This window comes from Parasteatoda tepidariorum, chromosome 7 (assembly GCF_982258835.1).
Source record: "Parasteatoda tepidariorum strain Cologne lab strain chromosome 7, Ptep-v5.0, whole genome shotgun sequence".
In the NCBI taxonomy this organism is placed as follows: domain Eukaryota; kingdom Metazoa; phylum Arthropoda; class Arachnida; order Araneae; family Theridiidae; genus Parasteatoda; species Parasteatoda tepidariorum.
The window spans coordinates 97,887,173-97,904,491 of NC_141761.1; the positions used below are offsets into that span (position 1 = coordinate 97,887,173).

Genomic DNA, 17,319 nt, shown 5'->3' on the forward strand with positions numbered 1-17,319 from the left:
AGTAAATAATAAAACTTGTTTAAAATAGAGACATTATTCTTAAAATTCAGACACAATTTTTTGAACTGAAAATTTAATTACACAAATATTGAGTTAAAAATAGTAATCCTAGAAGAGGATGTGTCTATTTATAAAATGTGGGAGGGAGGGGGGGGGGGGCTTCGACCCCCCTCTGTCCCTCCAGTTCTGTGAAACTCTGTAATTGTTATACACTCTTAGTAAATTAATAGAAAATCGTAAGAATTTCAATACTTTTCAACAGAAAATCAGTGACTTAAGAAATTCAGTATTCTTTTAGTTAAACAATTCTGTATAAGAAGTAATAAGATGTATACTTCATACTAATTAGCTTTTGTTCTAAAGCGATTGGACTATTTAGAGAATATTAAGCAGCATCGATGGAATTCCCTAAAAATATTCAAGTCTGACATACTACACCTCAATTAAGTCATAAGTCTAAATTTGCCATAAGTCCAAATCCATATTTTCAAAGATATAATGATTTTTACTTCCTGATTTATCTTAAGGCTTGAGAAGCCCGGGACTAGGAGGCCCCCTAAATGTTACAAATTTATTCTATTTGAATTTTTGTTTAAGAATTGTCTATTAGAAATATAAGTTAACAAAAATTGAAATAAGCAAAAGCTTATACGTACTAATATATCATACTTTACTTATGTTATAAATAAATTAAAATCAAACTTTTTATCAGAATAAGGTTAAGTGAGGGAAAATGATAATAAAAAAGTAGTTTTTTAACATTTTTATAAAATTAAAATAATTTTTTCTTACATCACAAAGATCTGCAATGCTTTAACAGATTGCTGCACAAGTCAAAATTTTTGAAATTATTTCAAAGAATGATTAATAAAAAATTAAGTAGAATACATGTAAAACTTAATACTGATATCTTTCAAAGTTAATTACAGAGGGAGGTATTGTACCAGCCAATATGGCATTAACCTCACTGCTTTTCTTTTATCAAAATCTATTCTAAAAGCTAATATTTGAAACACATAAAGTCCTTGTAAATTAAGCTTATGTGTTTGATTTTTCAAGAATGCTTGCTCCATGAAACAATATAACATATTATAGATTATGACAAAAGTTTATTAATTGCAAATTTTGTTTCAGATAATTCGATTTCTAATTAGATAAGTAATTAGAAAGCTAATTAGGTAGCAAGGTGAAATTTCAAACAAAAATAAAGTTATTCCATAATTAAATAATAAAAAATTATTAATCAAAATACACAGAAAAATGTAAATTGATGTAATAGACACATAAAAGCATAAGCAATATAAATTAGAAACTTATCAGCAATATGTTTAACAGAAAAACAAACAACTAATTGTAGGACGAAAGTTAAAAAATAAAAGTAAAATAAATTATGACATATAATATAGAGCAGTGGTTCCCAATTAGTTAAGGCTAAGGAACCCTAAATGATCAACCTTCTTTAGGCGTAACTTCGACTTTATAAATAAAGTATATGAAGTCAAATATGAGATCAATCAATAAAAATCTAAATTCATTTGAAAATATTTTAAAAGAGAAATGAATTTTTTCATTATATTATCATTAATAAAAATTAGGTTTTATGTCCCACATATAATAAATATTTTCAGTCCCGGAGCTGAATGTAGTCTAGTTATGAATTTATTTTTGATGTATATAAACTGAAAATGAATAAAATAAACCAAATTATCGTTTTTGTTGAAATGAAAACTAAAAATAAACTTATATGAATGTTCGAAATGGCTATTACGGAAACATATTTGTCAACTAATTTAATTCTTTTTATTTTGATTTAAAAAGCATAATTTTTTTTAAAAATTTGGGTTCATTTCATTATGTATTATTAAAAAAATTATGTTTTCGTTTAAAAAAGGATGTCATTTTTTTCATTACATTAAATCATAGCATAAAGGTACTCATAATATTAAATGAATAGTAGATTGCTGATTGGATCAGAATATAATCACAAGTATAATTACAAAAATGATAAAAAAATATCCTAACTCTCGGAACCCTTTTTATTTCTTTTGCAAAACGTAGGGTTTTACGGAATAGCATTTGGGTACTGCTGATTTAGTTTTTTTCCTTTTTTTTTTTTTTAATCAGCAATTCAATTAATCAGAGATATGTAGGGAGAGTTAAGCAGAAATGGCACTTACAGAACAGATTCTTCTGATTCAGACACATTCTTTTTAAGAAACTTCTCTTTAGTTTCCATTTTTCAACACAATTGATAGGATCTAAGGGCAATTTTATGCAACAATGAATGATGAAACACAAAACAAAAGTTAACAACCACATTATACAACTGCACTTATGTAAAATGAAATAACTAAGTAGTCAATTAAGAGCTCAGATTTGTTAGAACATTTTTCACACCAATTTGATAAAATTATCATTATAAATTAATGGAGCACAACCTGTAATCCTCAAATTGTCATCAAAGTAAAATATGAAAAAGAAAAACATAGACAACAAGTGAAAGAAATTATTTTTATCTGTTACTCAAATTAATTTTAAAGGGGAAAAAAAAAGGAATTTATAACGTACCTTTCAACATTCTTTTTAAAATCAAAACATGTTCAGAACAACAAATGTAGCTCTAAGATTTATACAAGAATTAAAGCTGTATATAATCTATACACAGTTAAAAAAATGAATAAATAAAAGATTAATTTTTCCACTAAGATCAAAATTGAAAAAATTTTTGAATGAAAAATATGAAGTATAAAATTTAATTTTAAAGTGCAAACCATCAAATGCTTTAGAATTTGTAATGATTATGCACATAATAATGAAATACAAAAATTACAAATTCCAATGATAATAAATTTTTATTTAAAATGAATTTCTAGTTGGTACTTTATACATGGTATATAATAGTTCAATAAGATATTCATCATAAGTAATCATAATTTGTCTAATTTTAAATAAACTAATATCAAAGTCATTGCAATATTTTATAAAAAATAAAGTCTAATACAATCTTATATGCTTGTGATCAAAAACTTCTTAGATTACTAAATCATAAAAAATAAAAAAAATTAAAACTTATGCTTCAAATAAAATTTTAAGATCATAATAAGAACAACTGAAAAAACATTCTTGCTAGTCCATTGGAAATCATGTTAAGTGTCATTTCGTTAATGCGCAGCTCCTTATGTTTAAAGAAACATATTAACCAACTTATTAATCATAAGACTTTATATTATAATTCATAAAACAGCTTCCAAAGAGAAGTTTAGTAAACAGCTTCTAGCTGTTAAAAATGTTATATCAAGAAATAAGGATAAAGCGTTAGAATTAAATACTGTTAATTAATTAATTTAACATAATATAAATATATAATACTTAAGTTATGTATAATATAAATACAGAATACTATAAGAGGCTAGATTATTCCATATGAACCTGCAGAGACCAGCACCTGTATTCAAAGGGTTATAAATTTCTCACTAAAAGCAACTGTTTTAGTGATATTGATTTTAAAACACGTTAATAAAAATAAAAATAGAAAAGTGCTTACAATAAAAACCTAATCCTTTAAAAGATAGTTTGAAACATAAATTTGTATACTACTGTAAAAAGACTCTTAAGTCCAACTTAACCAATGCTTGGTTGATTTGGACTCAACCTTAACATCCCCTAATATAAATCAATCTCATCGCCTGATAGTTATGGACAATATTTTTTGCACAATTTGTTCAAAGGTAAACAAAAAAGAAAAAAACTAAGGGATAGAACCAAGGAACCAAGAGGTAGAAAAATTTGAAAAAAAAAAAAAAAAAAAATTGAATTCAGAGATTTTTTTCTGATTTATCAAGATTTTATAATAGAGTTTGAAATAAAAGACATTTTGTTATAATATAGTAGTGATAAATTTAACTTAATAACATTATCTGATTAAACTTTGCTCATACAATAAAGAGCACACATTAACTTAAAAAGAAAAAAATAGAATTAAATTATTCTTGGGCATTAAAAGCCTAAAACATAAAAACCCTTCAGATGTTATATCAAATGTCAATTTGATAGTAACATAATACTCAATGTAAAAAAAAAATTTCCACAGAAAAAAAAATCTTATTGTAAAAGAATATTTTCAAATGATGAGAATATACCACTAATTAATAAGCATATTTGAGGTTACCCCCTTGAACCGTTAAGATTGAGTCCTAGAACAAGAAGATGGGGGATTGGGGGAAGGGCCCAAAAAGGGCTATGCCTAGGGCCTACGAAAGGTATAATCCGGCTCTGTATATTGGGGATAAGTATAGAAAATTACCTTTGTAACTTTTGTAAGTAGCATTTCAAAGATGATATTTTCAAAAAGTAGTGTCTATATTCAACTATTTATATATATATTTATACACTAAAAATTATCTTTGCTACAAATAACTTTTAATAAAAAAAAAAAAAATGCTCTACTTTGCCCCCCCCCCCCAAGAAAAAAGACATTCGGAAGGAGTGAAATGGAATGGAGAATTTGGAAAACCTTTCCAATAAAGTCTAAAAATAGGACTATAGTATGCCAAACCTCTGTTGACTAAAGTTGTACAAATATTCTTCAAAACAATAACTATACATATGAACTAAAACAAACCAAAAGAATAAATATTTGGGGTAAAAACTGATTGCACAAAATTCTCTCAAAAAGAAAATTTATATTCCATATAAATAAAATATGATAAAACTAATAATCTAATCTAGAACAAATAGAAAAATTCTGAATCCCTAGCAGGCAAATTGTATAACTAGAATAAATAAAAACAGATAATATTGTTCATTGAACCAGCAAGATTACATGAATTATTTTCAAAGCAAACATTCAAAATTCATAAAATTCAACAGCTAAATGTAACTTTTCATAAACAGTAGAATAGTTTCGTATTCTAAAAAACATTTTAACTTTATTGTTATGGAATAATTAAAATACTTGAAACAAGTATATGTAAAATAACTGTAGGTATGAAAATTTTTCCGATTTGCATGATATATATTTTAAAAGGGCTATAAAGTAAAGTAAGATACATTAGATGAAATATTTTTTTAAAAAAAAATTTAATAACTTTAAATGGTTTACAAAATTTCACCACAATAAATCTGATTTTGTATATTAGAATACATCAGATTAATATCCTCATGGAAAATATTTTTTCACAGAAATTTGATATTTTAAAACTTGTAGAATTTCAAAATTTCAGAGAATGAACAGAAAAAGTGCAATTCAATAAGGATTTGAAGAATTTTTTTTCTCACTATCATGTATTTATCTAAATAATATGATTCATGAATAGATATTAGTAAAACACTAGTAGTGAAGTGAGCAATATATATATATTTATACATATTATCCTTCTAAAAAACTGTAACTGATCTACAAAAACAAGTTACTAACATTTTACAGACTAAAAAAAGTTAATCTTGATTAATTTTTATAACTTCTTAATGCATAAAAAAAGCTTATAAGAATCCTTTATCAGGGTGCGTAGCCAAATCTTTGAATCAAAAATAAGCACTTTTTAAAAACTTTTCAAGCACTTTACAAAAATTTTCAAGCACTCAAAAAATTTATATTCAATCAATGATATTATTGAAAAACAAAAACTTTTTATAAACAGTTTTAGCGTTAAAAAAAAAAACCCAAAAAGAAACAGGCGTAAATCGAAACAATCAGTATTTTCCCACATCACCGAGTGAATTCAACTTGACCCTGAACTCAGAACAAAAGTACCCTTACCCCCTACGTCAAAAAAAAGTGTTAGAAGTAAAATAAAATAAAACAAGAACAAAATTAAAATAAATTAAAAAGAAAAACATTTCATAAGGATCTGATATTCTCTATCCGAATTAGAGCACTCGGGTCTCGGTTTAAAGTGTGCGCGCATGCACAAGTCATAACGTGGGTACGACATGAAGTCCGCATAAATGATTACGTAGCAAACTCCCCATTTTTCGTGAAATGCATGGGATCTACTAGATATCACTGAAGGGAGAAATGAAAAAATTTCGGAAAAAAAGTACTTTTTAAAAACGTTAGCTGAAAAAAGCACCTTTAAAAGCTTTTAAAAACGAAATCCCCAAAAAAGCACCTTTAAGTACTTTTTACAAACGCTACGCACCCTGCTTATAAGGAATTAAAAATCAAAGACGTATGTGTCAATCCAGTTTTGTAAAAGTTATTCAATTGCTTGTTTTTAAAATATCTAATAATACAGTGGCATTATTATGTGAAAGAAAAAGATCACAAAACCTTATTGCTCAAAACAAGTGAATTTTGATAAAAAAAAAAGTAAATTACAAAGCTGACATTAGAAAATTTCAACTTGCTTTTGAATATTGCTTTAAGAGTGAAAGAATGACAGGCATTTTACAAATTTCTACTAAAAGTGTTTTGGTAAATACAAAACCCATCATCAATCATGCATTAAATACAAAAACTACTGTAATTTTTGAAAAAAAAAATAATGTTATTTTAATTTATAATTACACAGAGGCAATAAAAAGACAGTACAATGTAAATAAAAAGAGAAAGAAATATACATAAAAACACAAATGTAAAATTTCCTTAAAAATGTAAAAGTAAGTTAGTAGCTCACAACATACAGTTATTCTTTGAAAACAAAATAAAAATACCAAGGAAAGAAATTAATAAAATAAATTGAATATTTCATCAGTTACAATTGAAGTTAGAAGCATACATTTCTTATGCTTGTGATAACAAATATGCTAATGAGTTAGAAACACGTCATAGTTTTCAGTGCCTATCATTATTTTTAACATGGTTGGAAATTTTAAAAATTGGGAGAAAAAAAGTTGATTGCCGCTTTTTCGCGGAAGTTTTTCATCCCTGCATGAGCATGATTTTAATACAGTTCTCTAGTATAAATATGCATACGTACTCTTTAGTACGTATAAACTCCCTGTTTGCGGGCCTGGGGATGCATTTCTTTTTTTCATTCATCAGTTTTGATGGGGTTAAAAAAAAGTTGAAATACCTCTAAAATCTAAGAACTCAATGCAAAATATCAAAAATCTGCCAAACATAAAAATTATTTAAATCCACTCCTCTAAACTGTTTTTACATTTGTATTTACTAAATTATTTGTAAAATGCAAGTAAATAAATCTCTAATTCTTTGGTAAAGGAATTTAATTGGAAGTTACTTTGGAATTTGAGTAAAAAAAAAAAAAAAAAAAAAAAAAAAAAAAAAAAAAAATTACACTATCTGCCAAATATATGTAACCATTTATAGATAAAAAAAAATACATTAAACTATTTCTATATTTCACATAAATAAATCCATATCCTTTTGCTAATGTTAAAAATTACTTCTGAATTTGACTTAAAATTAAAAAATTACATTATCTACCAAATGTTTAAGACATGACACAATTTATAAAATTAAAAAAACAAAAAAAAAAAATAAAAAAAAAAAAACAATGTACATTGAAAAACAATTGTGAGTTTACAAGCCATTTTTCAAGCTGTTCAAAAAAATAATAAGGAACACGAGACATTAAAAAAATGCCATAATTATAAGGAAGTAATTGAGTTTTGAGAAGAGTTAAAACTAAAACTAAATCAAAACAAAAAATTATTATTTTTCCTGCATAGCACAAGCATATCTACAACTACATAGCACATGAAATGTATGAAAATTAATTTTGTTTGCACCAATTGAACTAATTTCATATCATAGCAGGGAAATATAGACAATGAAGCATGTATATTTACAATGATATATTACACATAAAATTTGTTATAACACGAATTTGAAAACATAACAATTGTGATAACAGTTATATCTTTAAGAGGATTCAGTTTTTAGTACCAAAATATGCATCATTAATAGAAGATTAAAGTGTACAAAAATAAGTTGCACTTTATACTAACATGTTATCATTTCATCTGAACTAGAAACCCACTTCAACACATAGACACAGTTTTCCTCGATAGCAGCAGTAAGTAAAACTCCTTCATCATTTTTCCCATCTAAGCCATCCAGCCAGTTAGTTTCACCCAAACATAATCGTGAACAGTTGGGTGTAGTTAATCTGAAAAAGAGTAACTTTGATTAAAAATTTAAACAGTTGTCCAAGAATGAAAAGGTCACTAAAATTTCATTTTAATACCAGGGTGCACAGCCAAATCTCTCAACAAAAAATAAGCACCATTAAAGTACTTTGTAAGAACTCAAAAAATATTTTTAAGCACTATCATACCCTCCAACTGCTACGGAATTTCCGTAGTTTCAGAAATCTTCTTTTCAGACGGTAGCAAAATTAATGTCTTAATATTAAAAAAAAATTTATTTTAGCGTAACTTGTTCACTATTACTTATAAAAGTGCAGGCCATACGGCTAGATTCTTAAGTTCTGATAAAAGTTTTATGAGAGATCCATTTGCTTTAAAAATTTCTACTTTGGTTCGCTACCAGTAGAAAGAATTATTTTCAAAATCCTCATTAAGTTGGAGGGTATGCACTATATGCATTAATAAAATGACAAAATAATTCTCAAAGACTTTACATGATCATGATAAAATAACTAGTTTCTGACAAAGAACTTTTTTTTTGATTATACAGGGGTGATTGTGAGCCCAAGTCCAAATTCCGAAAAATTTCTTGAGTTAAAAAAAAAAAAAAAAAAAAGTTTAAATTGAAAATTTAGAAAAAAATTTATACAATTTTTTCTTCCTTTTTCTCAATATTTCTTAGTTTACCTTAAAATATATTTAAAATTTTACACATACCTACACCTGGAGAAGTAATTAAAATTTACAAATATGTCTTTCTTTCTTCAGTTTAACAACTATTTACTGATAACAACTATTTACTGATAAAAAATTAATATTAATCATGAATATAAGCTTATAAAGTATCTCTCTGGCTCACCCTTACAAACAAATAAAATAAACTGTGTTTTTAAGTTCCACCTTTGAAAATTTGATTTCCGGAAACTTCTGTGATCAATGATTTTTCGAAACGTCTGGACCTTCGATCTCCGGAAACTTCGGATCACTGTTAACGAAAAATCCGGATTTTTTCCGGAGCACAATCAGCCCTGATTATATTAGCCACCATAAGAGATTGAGAGATTTTTTGGCTTGATTTCAGAGGATGGAAAATGAAGCCCGAAATTGAGAATATCTTGCAAAATGCAGCAGAGTTGCACATGAGAATGCAAGAATCTCCGAAATTGAGCTCAGTAGACGCACATGCGGACACGCAAGTATTTCATCAAATAAGTAAACATGATTGGCGCTATCATACTTACGGCAAAATGAATTGTGCAAACACTGAATAGAACAATGTGAAAACCACGCTTTTTGCATAATACCCAGCGAAAATCGACATGATAAAAAAAATCTCACTTTTGAAAAAAAGGAAAATTAAGCACTTTTTAAAATCGCCGCATGAAAAAAACACCTTTAAGAGCTTTTGAAAAACGAAAGTCTAAAATAGCCACCTTTAGCACTTTTTAAAACGCTATGCACCATGAATATACTTTTGGTAAAAAAATAATTAATTAATTCGCTTTAATTAAAAAACTAGAAAATCAAACAGGCGTTTACCAACAGAATCATAAAATGCAAAATAAATAATTTTTTTTTATTATTCATCAATTAATCAGCATTGAATCACATTAATAGTTAAAGATTAATAGGCCTTGCCTGACAGGCCCAGTAGCAGAAACCTCTACATTGATTTGCAACAATATGAAAAATTTCTTAAATTTAGTTTCAGAAAGTATGATAAAATAAATTTATTTAAATGTTGCATTTGCCACAATCGCAAATTTCAAAAACAAAAAATGTCTAATACAATAATACATGATAAATGAACAGTAACTTATGAAGATAAAATGCTTGTTAATACAAGGGAGATAAACTTTTCTAAATTAAACTATAGTTTGCCTACAGTAAGAACTCCCTCCACCACAAAGTCTGAGGTCATCTGCTGCTATGGAAACAAGAATAGCAGGGAGGGTAGATTCTCTTCAAGCTAGGGCTAACATAATAGACCGAAGAAAAAGATTCCTTTTCTCTCACTGACACGAGCCAAAACCTGTCCTAAACAATGACCCCACACCCCTACTTGAAATAGTTATACCTCGTAATCAGAGTCACCGCCACGGGTCCGGACTAATGGTTAAGGGCGTGCTTACTTTAGACAAACTATACATTTTGTCAGTATTTTTTAACAATTGATTTGCTTTTGTGTGCAAAATCAAAATAAATCTGCGGTGTCTGCCTCTGTAATATGCTAGTTTTGGTACTAGGCCGCTGGACATGCAAGATAAAAACTTATGAAACCCATCTAAATTTTAATATGCCTTAAGCATGATGTCAATATATTTTTCAAGCCTGTCAAGCCATTATTTCCCAGAACTTGGCAAAAATGTATATAAGTTTAAGTTGGACTTTGACTATTAGAAAAGTCGAATATTTCAACATAATTCTAAATAGTTAAGACAGCTCTGGAGAAGACCTTAGAAATTTGAATGTCAAAATTATCTCGAATGTTATATTGAATAAAACTATTTCTAGTCGCGGATAATAATAATAAGTCACTTTTAAGTTGATAAAATTTTTGTGAATTAAAATAAATAATAATTAAAAAACAAGTAATTTATGGTTCATAACTTTATTTCTGGAAAGAAATTATCTGATTATTCTAATAAATAATTCTAAAAACTATTACAAGCAGCAACAGAGTAAATGAAGAAAATATGAGAATGATTGGTATCAATATGTAAACATTATCATTCGCATATAGTGAATGTTGTATTATACAACATCATGGCATACCCCCTACATTGAAATACCAACAAATCAAACTTATGAGTTTAAATTTGCAAACTATTTTAAGGTGCTTCAACCTGAAGACTCCTCATCATTAAACACATACAAACTCAAAAAAATTTAAGAATTCTTAGCTTTACAAAAACTAAATTAAAATCCACAAACTAATAAGTTGACATTTTTATAACATGTGTCAGCTTTTCTCGACTGCAAAATTGGTATTTCGACAGAAAGGACTTTTTTGATTACTTCTCTTTTCACAAAATTAACAATTTTGGAGAAGAGATGCCAAATTTCAGGTTTTAAACTTTGTTATCTAGTTATAAGCAAAAATGTTCCTTTCTGAGTTTTTTAATACAGTAGGGAACCGATTATCCGGAACGATCGGGACCATCGCTATTCCGGATAACTGATTTTTCCGGTTTTCTGAATCGCTACAAAAAGTCGTTTTTTTATTGTTAAACCCAACTAAAAAAAAAAATATTTGGAAATGATCTTGAAAAAACGAAGTAATACACTAATGATTATTTCCAAAATGATGCTAGGGTAAACATCTTTCAAAAAAGAAAGAAAAATCCTAAAATCTTATGAGGAAAAAAAATTTTTTTTTTAAAAAAAAATAGCGGGAAAATTTATCGAATTTCGTTCCGGTTTTTTGGTTTTCCGGTTTTCTGATTTCCGGATAACGGGTTCTGTACTGTATTAATATTCAATCCCCTGAATTTTCTAGATTCTTTGGGTTTCCCCTGCAATTATGACTAAAAATGAACTGATCTTACTTTGATGGAGGAACATTCCAAACAGCAATTTTCTCATTGCTTTCTTTATCCAGAACAATGAAGTTGGGAACATTTGATTTATGATGCCATGGGGTTAAAACAACAACATACTTCTTACCGACACCAAGCAAGGCTTTCACTTTCAAATTCAAGTCGGACTCAGAAATCATTTTCTTCATCTTCACATCCCATTTACAAAGCACAGTTGTACCCCGATTATCTAAAGATTCTTTAGGAAAATATAAAAATTCTCCGTCAAAGTATAAACCAGGAGTAAAAAACGCCACATCATCCACATAACCTAGGCCAATTGAGTATAAAGTAGTTAAATACAGGCCTTCGGGTAAAGTTGCTTGAGACATTAGGCTTACTAATCGAACAACAATCACAGTTTTATCCATACTAAATAACAAATGGCGATCTTGATGACCACTTCCTTTTTCTGCAGGATATGGACAAAGCATGACCTTCAGGACCCACCAAGAATGGTCTGAGAGACGTTTGTACAAGAAACCACTAGACAATGCCCAAATTTTGATTTTACAATCAGCAGATCCACTAACAACTACATTTAAATCTTGTGAGTAATCAAAAGAAAATATTGCACCACTGTGACGCATATACTCAGCTAGACGTTCCCCAGTAATAGCATCCCATGAGACCATGTGACCCAGGTATGATGAAGCAATAATAATGTTATCGTCAAACTTAATATAAGCAATGCTCGAATCAGTCCTTATGGTCAAAATGCATGACTCGTTTGTGCAGTTCCAAATTTGGATGATTTTGCTGTCAGAAGCTGAAAAAAAAAAAAAAAGAGAAATGTTATTTCAAATTTGAAAAAAAAAGAAAAAAAAAAGAGCTATTTTAGACAGTTGCAAGCATTTAAATTTTATTTCAAGATTGATCTAAACAGGGGTAATTGTGAGCCCAACTCAAAAATCCTGAAAATTTCATGAGTAAAATCATTAATGCCGCATTTCAAAACATGAAATTCTAAATAAACTATATGCAGCATAATTTAAATGAATGATTATGTATAAGTTTACTTTTATCTCTAATCACATTTATTATCTACCAGAAAGAAATATTTACAAATGAAAGAGATGCAAAGCATAAATTCTAGTTCTAATATTTCTAAATAAAATATACAAGAGTTTATGAACATAAATGTGATCAACGGTTTCTTGAAACTTCTGAACCTTGGATTCCGGAAATTTCCCGATCGCGGTTAGTGGAAAATGCGGATTTTTCCGGTGCACAATCATCTCAGTCTAAATTAGTTGAATTTCCTTTATAAAAAGAAATCATTGATTTAAACCAAATACTTTTTTTAAAATAGAAATCATAAATATAAATATTTGCGAAGTATTTTAATATGAGATTGTTTAATTTATTACTGATCTTCATAGTCATTAGTTCATGGTTACTTCATAGTTCATATGTTGCTGTGTTAATAAGTTTCAACTCACAAAATTACATTACAACTTTCGACAGGACATTTTAAAAATCTTTAACTGATGTGGATTTTTCAGAATGCTAACTAATAATGATAAAAATGTAGTGCAATTATTTAAAAAATTTTTTTTTTAACAATATAAAAGAAAAAAATTTTAAAATTAATTATGACATTAGTTTTTTAGTTTGTTTTTAAATAATTAATAATGATATGTTTCTATTCATTTTCAATGAATTTGAATCATACATTTGTATGCATAAAAATTAATGTCAATCATGCAAATTTAATGCCGTAAAAATTTCAGTGTATAAAACTCAGAAGACTCTGTACATTTTTACTTCTACCCAGTTTACTAAAGAGACATTTAATATCAGAATTACTAATTACCAGTAGCAACTTTCCCTTTGTAGTAATATACAGCAGTAACACGACGAAGATTTCTATTATAAGTTTTATCTGTGAAGCATTTATAGGTTTTCATATGATGTCTTCTTTGAGCCATTTTAAGAAAAAAAGATTTCCAATACTTAGCATCGCCATTGTCTATGGATTTGTTAACTAGGAGACCAGAACGTATACAAGCACCAAGCCAAACTCTTGATGAGGAGTTTATAACATCATTCCACACTTTGCTCACACTACAACAAGTCAACAAGGACTTTCCATCCAGGAAAGATAAAAGATGTTCCCTTAATTCAACAGGCAGAAGTCTGAGAAAGTCACGATGAAGCAGTTCTGATGTTTTAGCATGCAAGTGGCACAACTGGGATGATCCACTGCAAGCAATCAGGCAGTCAATTGTAAAATTTTTCTGGGTGTCATCAAGTTTGGCATAGTAGCTCATAACATTTTCTAGCCATTCTTCGTATTCTAAAATAGGAAATGTTCAATCAGTAAATTAAAAGTTGAAGAAAGATAAACATTTATAATAATAAAGATATAGATTATAATAACACAAAAAAATTTCGCTAATAATTGTGGTTCTGCAAGGGTGATTGCAGCACAGAGTAAAAAACCCTGAAAATTTTATGTGCAAAAAATCGATATTAATTTATCTACTATACATGTTTCATATTTAAACACAACTTTTTGAACTAACATTTATAATTAAAATACCTTCTAATACAGACACCTTTAGAGTAACTAATTCAACAAAAAACTTACCTTCTTTCAAGAATCGCGATATTCGATTTTAAAATCAAGCGAATACGAAGCGCAAGATTAGATTTTAATATTGCGTGAATAAGTATTGTGGCATTGGATTTTGAACTAGAGTGAATACAAATCAATATTTGGATTCAAAAACGGGTAAATACAAATAGTGATATTGGATTTTTAAATCATGAATAGGAATTGAGATGTATGATTTCTAAATTGTGTGAATACAAATCACAACGCACAGATTTTTTTTATTTTATGAAAATCGACATTTAATATTAAAATCATGTGAATAAAAATCGCAATATTACCAGATTCCAAGAAAGAAATTGGGGAAAGAATGTATGTAAACATCCTGTTAACGGTTAGAAAAACCTTCAAAATTTTGTCGGATTATAAGATTTTGATTCACGAAGTCCGCGAACCAATGGTCTTGAGATATGCTGAATTCTGTGATATTCACACAAAAATCGCATGCCTTGCTTCTAGTTTTTAGACACGCAAGAATGATATGAAAAAACCTGGAATTCCGGGATACACCCAGAATACAATCACCCCATGATTCTGATAGAATTTATTACAGACTTCTTTTATCTTCACAATATTAGGCCTTGCACTGAAAAATAACTACTCAGTATTGATTTTCAAGTTTTCAATAGCACACTTAATGATAAAAAATATTGTAGACGTATGACACCTAGATATGTTTAATATACATGAATGGTGCTCGCGGAAAATTTTTGAGTATTATTTAAAAAATAATATCCATCATCTTAAAATTAAAAGAGCAAAGTACATAAAATCACAGAAAGTATTTACAATTCAATTTTAATGTAAAAATATTTGAAATTTCGCCTCATTTAAAAAAATTTAATTATATCAAACTTTTAATAATAAAGCTTATAAAAGTATATTTACTCAGAAAAAAAAATTTGCTTCATAAAATTTTTATTGTAAAAAAGTTTTAGATAAAAATATAGAATTGTCAAAAGATTTAAGTTTTTTCAAGACATTGTTCCATATTTTGAAAATTTAATTTTCTAAATTCAGAGTTTTTTTTAAGTTCACTAAACAGTTCTCAAATTTTTTAAGCAAGATATGCAGGATTTTCCAGTTAAGTTTAGTTGGAGTAAAAAACATACCACGTTTTCCCCCAAAGATACAGATTGATTACCTCTACTGTGTACAATGTCTAAAAATAATTAAAATTATGCATTTTTAAGAGTAAAATAGAAAGGTTCTCAGGATCAATGATGTGAACACTAACATTAACAGCAAATGCTGTGGATTAAAACTTTTCAATAAACTTGAAAAATTGTAACACAAATGAGGCTTAAATTTAGAAGGAAAAAAAAAGACGAATAGTTGTAATGGCTTTATTAGATAAATGTGGCAATGTCCACAAGACTCTACATGGATTTACCAGCGGAAAAAATTAATTCCAGGCTCCTTTAATAACACACAATTCTTATTTTCATATTTTGTATAATTTTTTAAGAGTCTTTATATAAAATTGCTTTTTATACATATATAAAGGAATTATCTGCAATTTTATTTTAAAAAATTTACTATGCAACATATCATTTCTGTCAGGGCATAGAGCCTCTCCCAAAGTAGTGTCTTGTAAGTCCAAATTCAGATATTATTTTAATGAGTGGATGATAGGTGTAAAAAAGAGCTGAGAAAATGATGACAAGCAAAATGTATAATAAAAGCTATTAATCAGAAACGTCAACCTAAGTGGGTGAAGCAACTTATTAATAAATAAAATGCATCATTACATTGGTAGGAATTTTCCAATAGGGAGATTTCCATAACGTGCTCTGTGGCAGAATAATCACCAAGTCTTGACAACTTCCGAGCAGCGGTCTGCGAGTAACTAAAAATAGCATCACAGAAATGGACCAGCTCGAAAGGTATAATGTATAACCACCCCTCGGGCAGGCTGATTTCGGCATCGTGATCTGTAGCAGAATAATTGCCAAATCCTAGAAACTTCCGGGCAGTGGCCAGTGAGAAATTAAAAAAAACATCACAGAAAGGGACCAACTCGAAAGGTATAACTCGTAGCCACTCACGGGCAAATATCTACATGCTATTTTCAAAAACAATTCAAGCTTAAAATCAATTTGGCACCTTAGCGATCGTAGTTGGAGCGACAGATAACGATATGGAATTATACCCCCTCAAGCAAATGTCTACTTGTCCTTTTTTTTTTTTTTTCAAATTAGCAAATTTAAAATCTATTTGGCACCTTGGCGATTGCAGTTGGCTAAACAGATCCAGTTACGGAAATATCCATTTCAGAATAAGTTTTGAATCATAATATACATCTTTTTACTAAGTAAATACCGGTAATCATGTTACAAAAAGCAATTGAAACTTTTAATACGAATGAAAAATATTCATTTTCCATTGGAAATATCATGTAGATATTAAAATAAAACTTTTTTTAATTAGAATTTTTGTGAAAACGTATTATTCAGGAAAAAAAAATTAAAATAAGAAATATTCTACTTTAGATATATTTTTTTCTCTTTCTATATTGATATAAAGGAGTATGAAATTCAAAAAAAATTAGAGGAATAAATGAATCCTAATTTATTTTTCAAGATGTAAAACTACATAAAATAAAATACACATTTTTATAAGAATTAGATTTCTAAAAAAGTTTAAATAAATTTAATAATAAGGAAAAAAGCAAACTGTTAAATATATTTCAGCTTTTAAAAAATTTAACAGAAAAGTAAAATTGGAAACAAAAAACATAAGAATTTTTTAGGAAAACAAGAATATAAAGACAGTAAATTCGGTTTAGCAAAAATACGATGCAAATCAACCATTCTCGAAAAAATATTAATTGCAAGAAATGATTTATTCCTTAAGAGTTAATTTTATTTAAAATAAAAGGTTACTCTGATTTAAAATTTGGAAATTTATTAATAGATTTTGTACGAACCTCCATCACTTTTGGCAGCCATGTTGGTGTAAATCGAAAATATGTAAACCGAAAACAAAATACTCAATTTTGTTTTTTTTTTCTTCAAAATTTTTTAGGTGCATATTTACTTTTCAGAAATATTAATTAAACATTGCAGT

General features: G+C 27.9%; 1 protein-coding gene across 1 annotated transcript; it reads right to left on the reverse strand.

Moving 5' to 3' along the window:
* Positions 1–140: 140 nt before the first annotated feature.
* LOC107455494 (F-box/WD repeat-containing protein 2) lies at positions 141–17,314 on the reverse strand. Its single transcript, XM_043049908.3, has 4 exons — positions 17,180–17,314; positions 13,450–13,932; positions 11,604–12,402; positions 141–8,075 (listed from the first exon to the last, which is right to left on the reverse strand). Exons 1-4 carry the CDS (start codon positions 17,199–17,201, stop codon positions 7,910–7,912), a joined length of 1,470 nt encoding a protein of 489 aa, XP_042905842.1. The 5' UTR covers positions 17,202–17,314; the 3' UTR covers positions 141–7,909.
* Between the last annotated feature and the right edge of the window lie 5 nt (positions 17,315–17,319).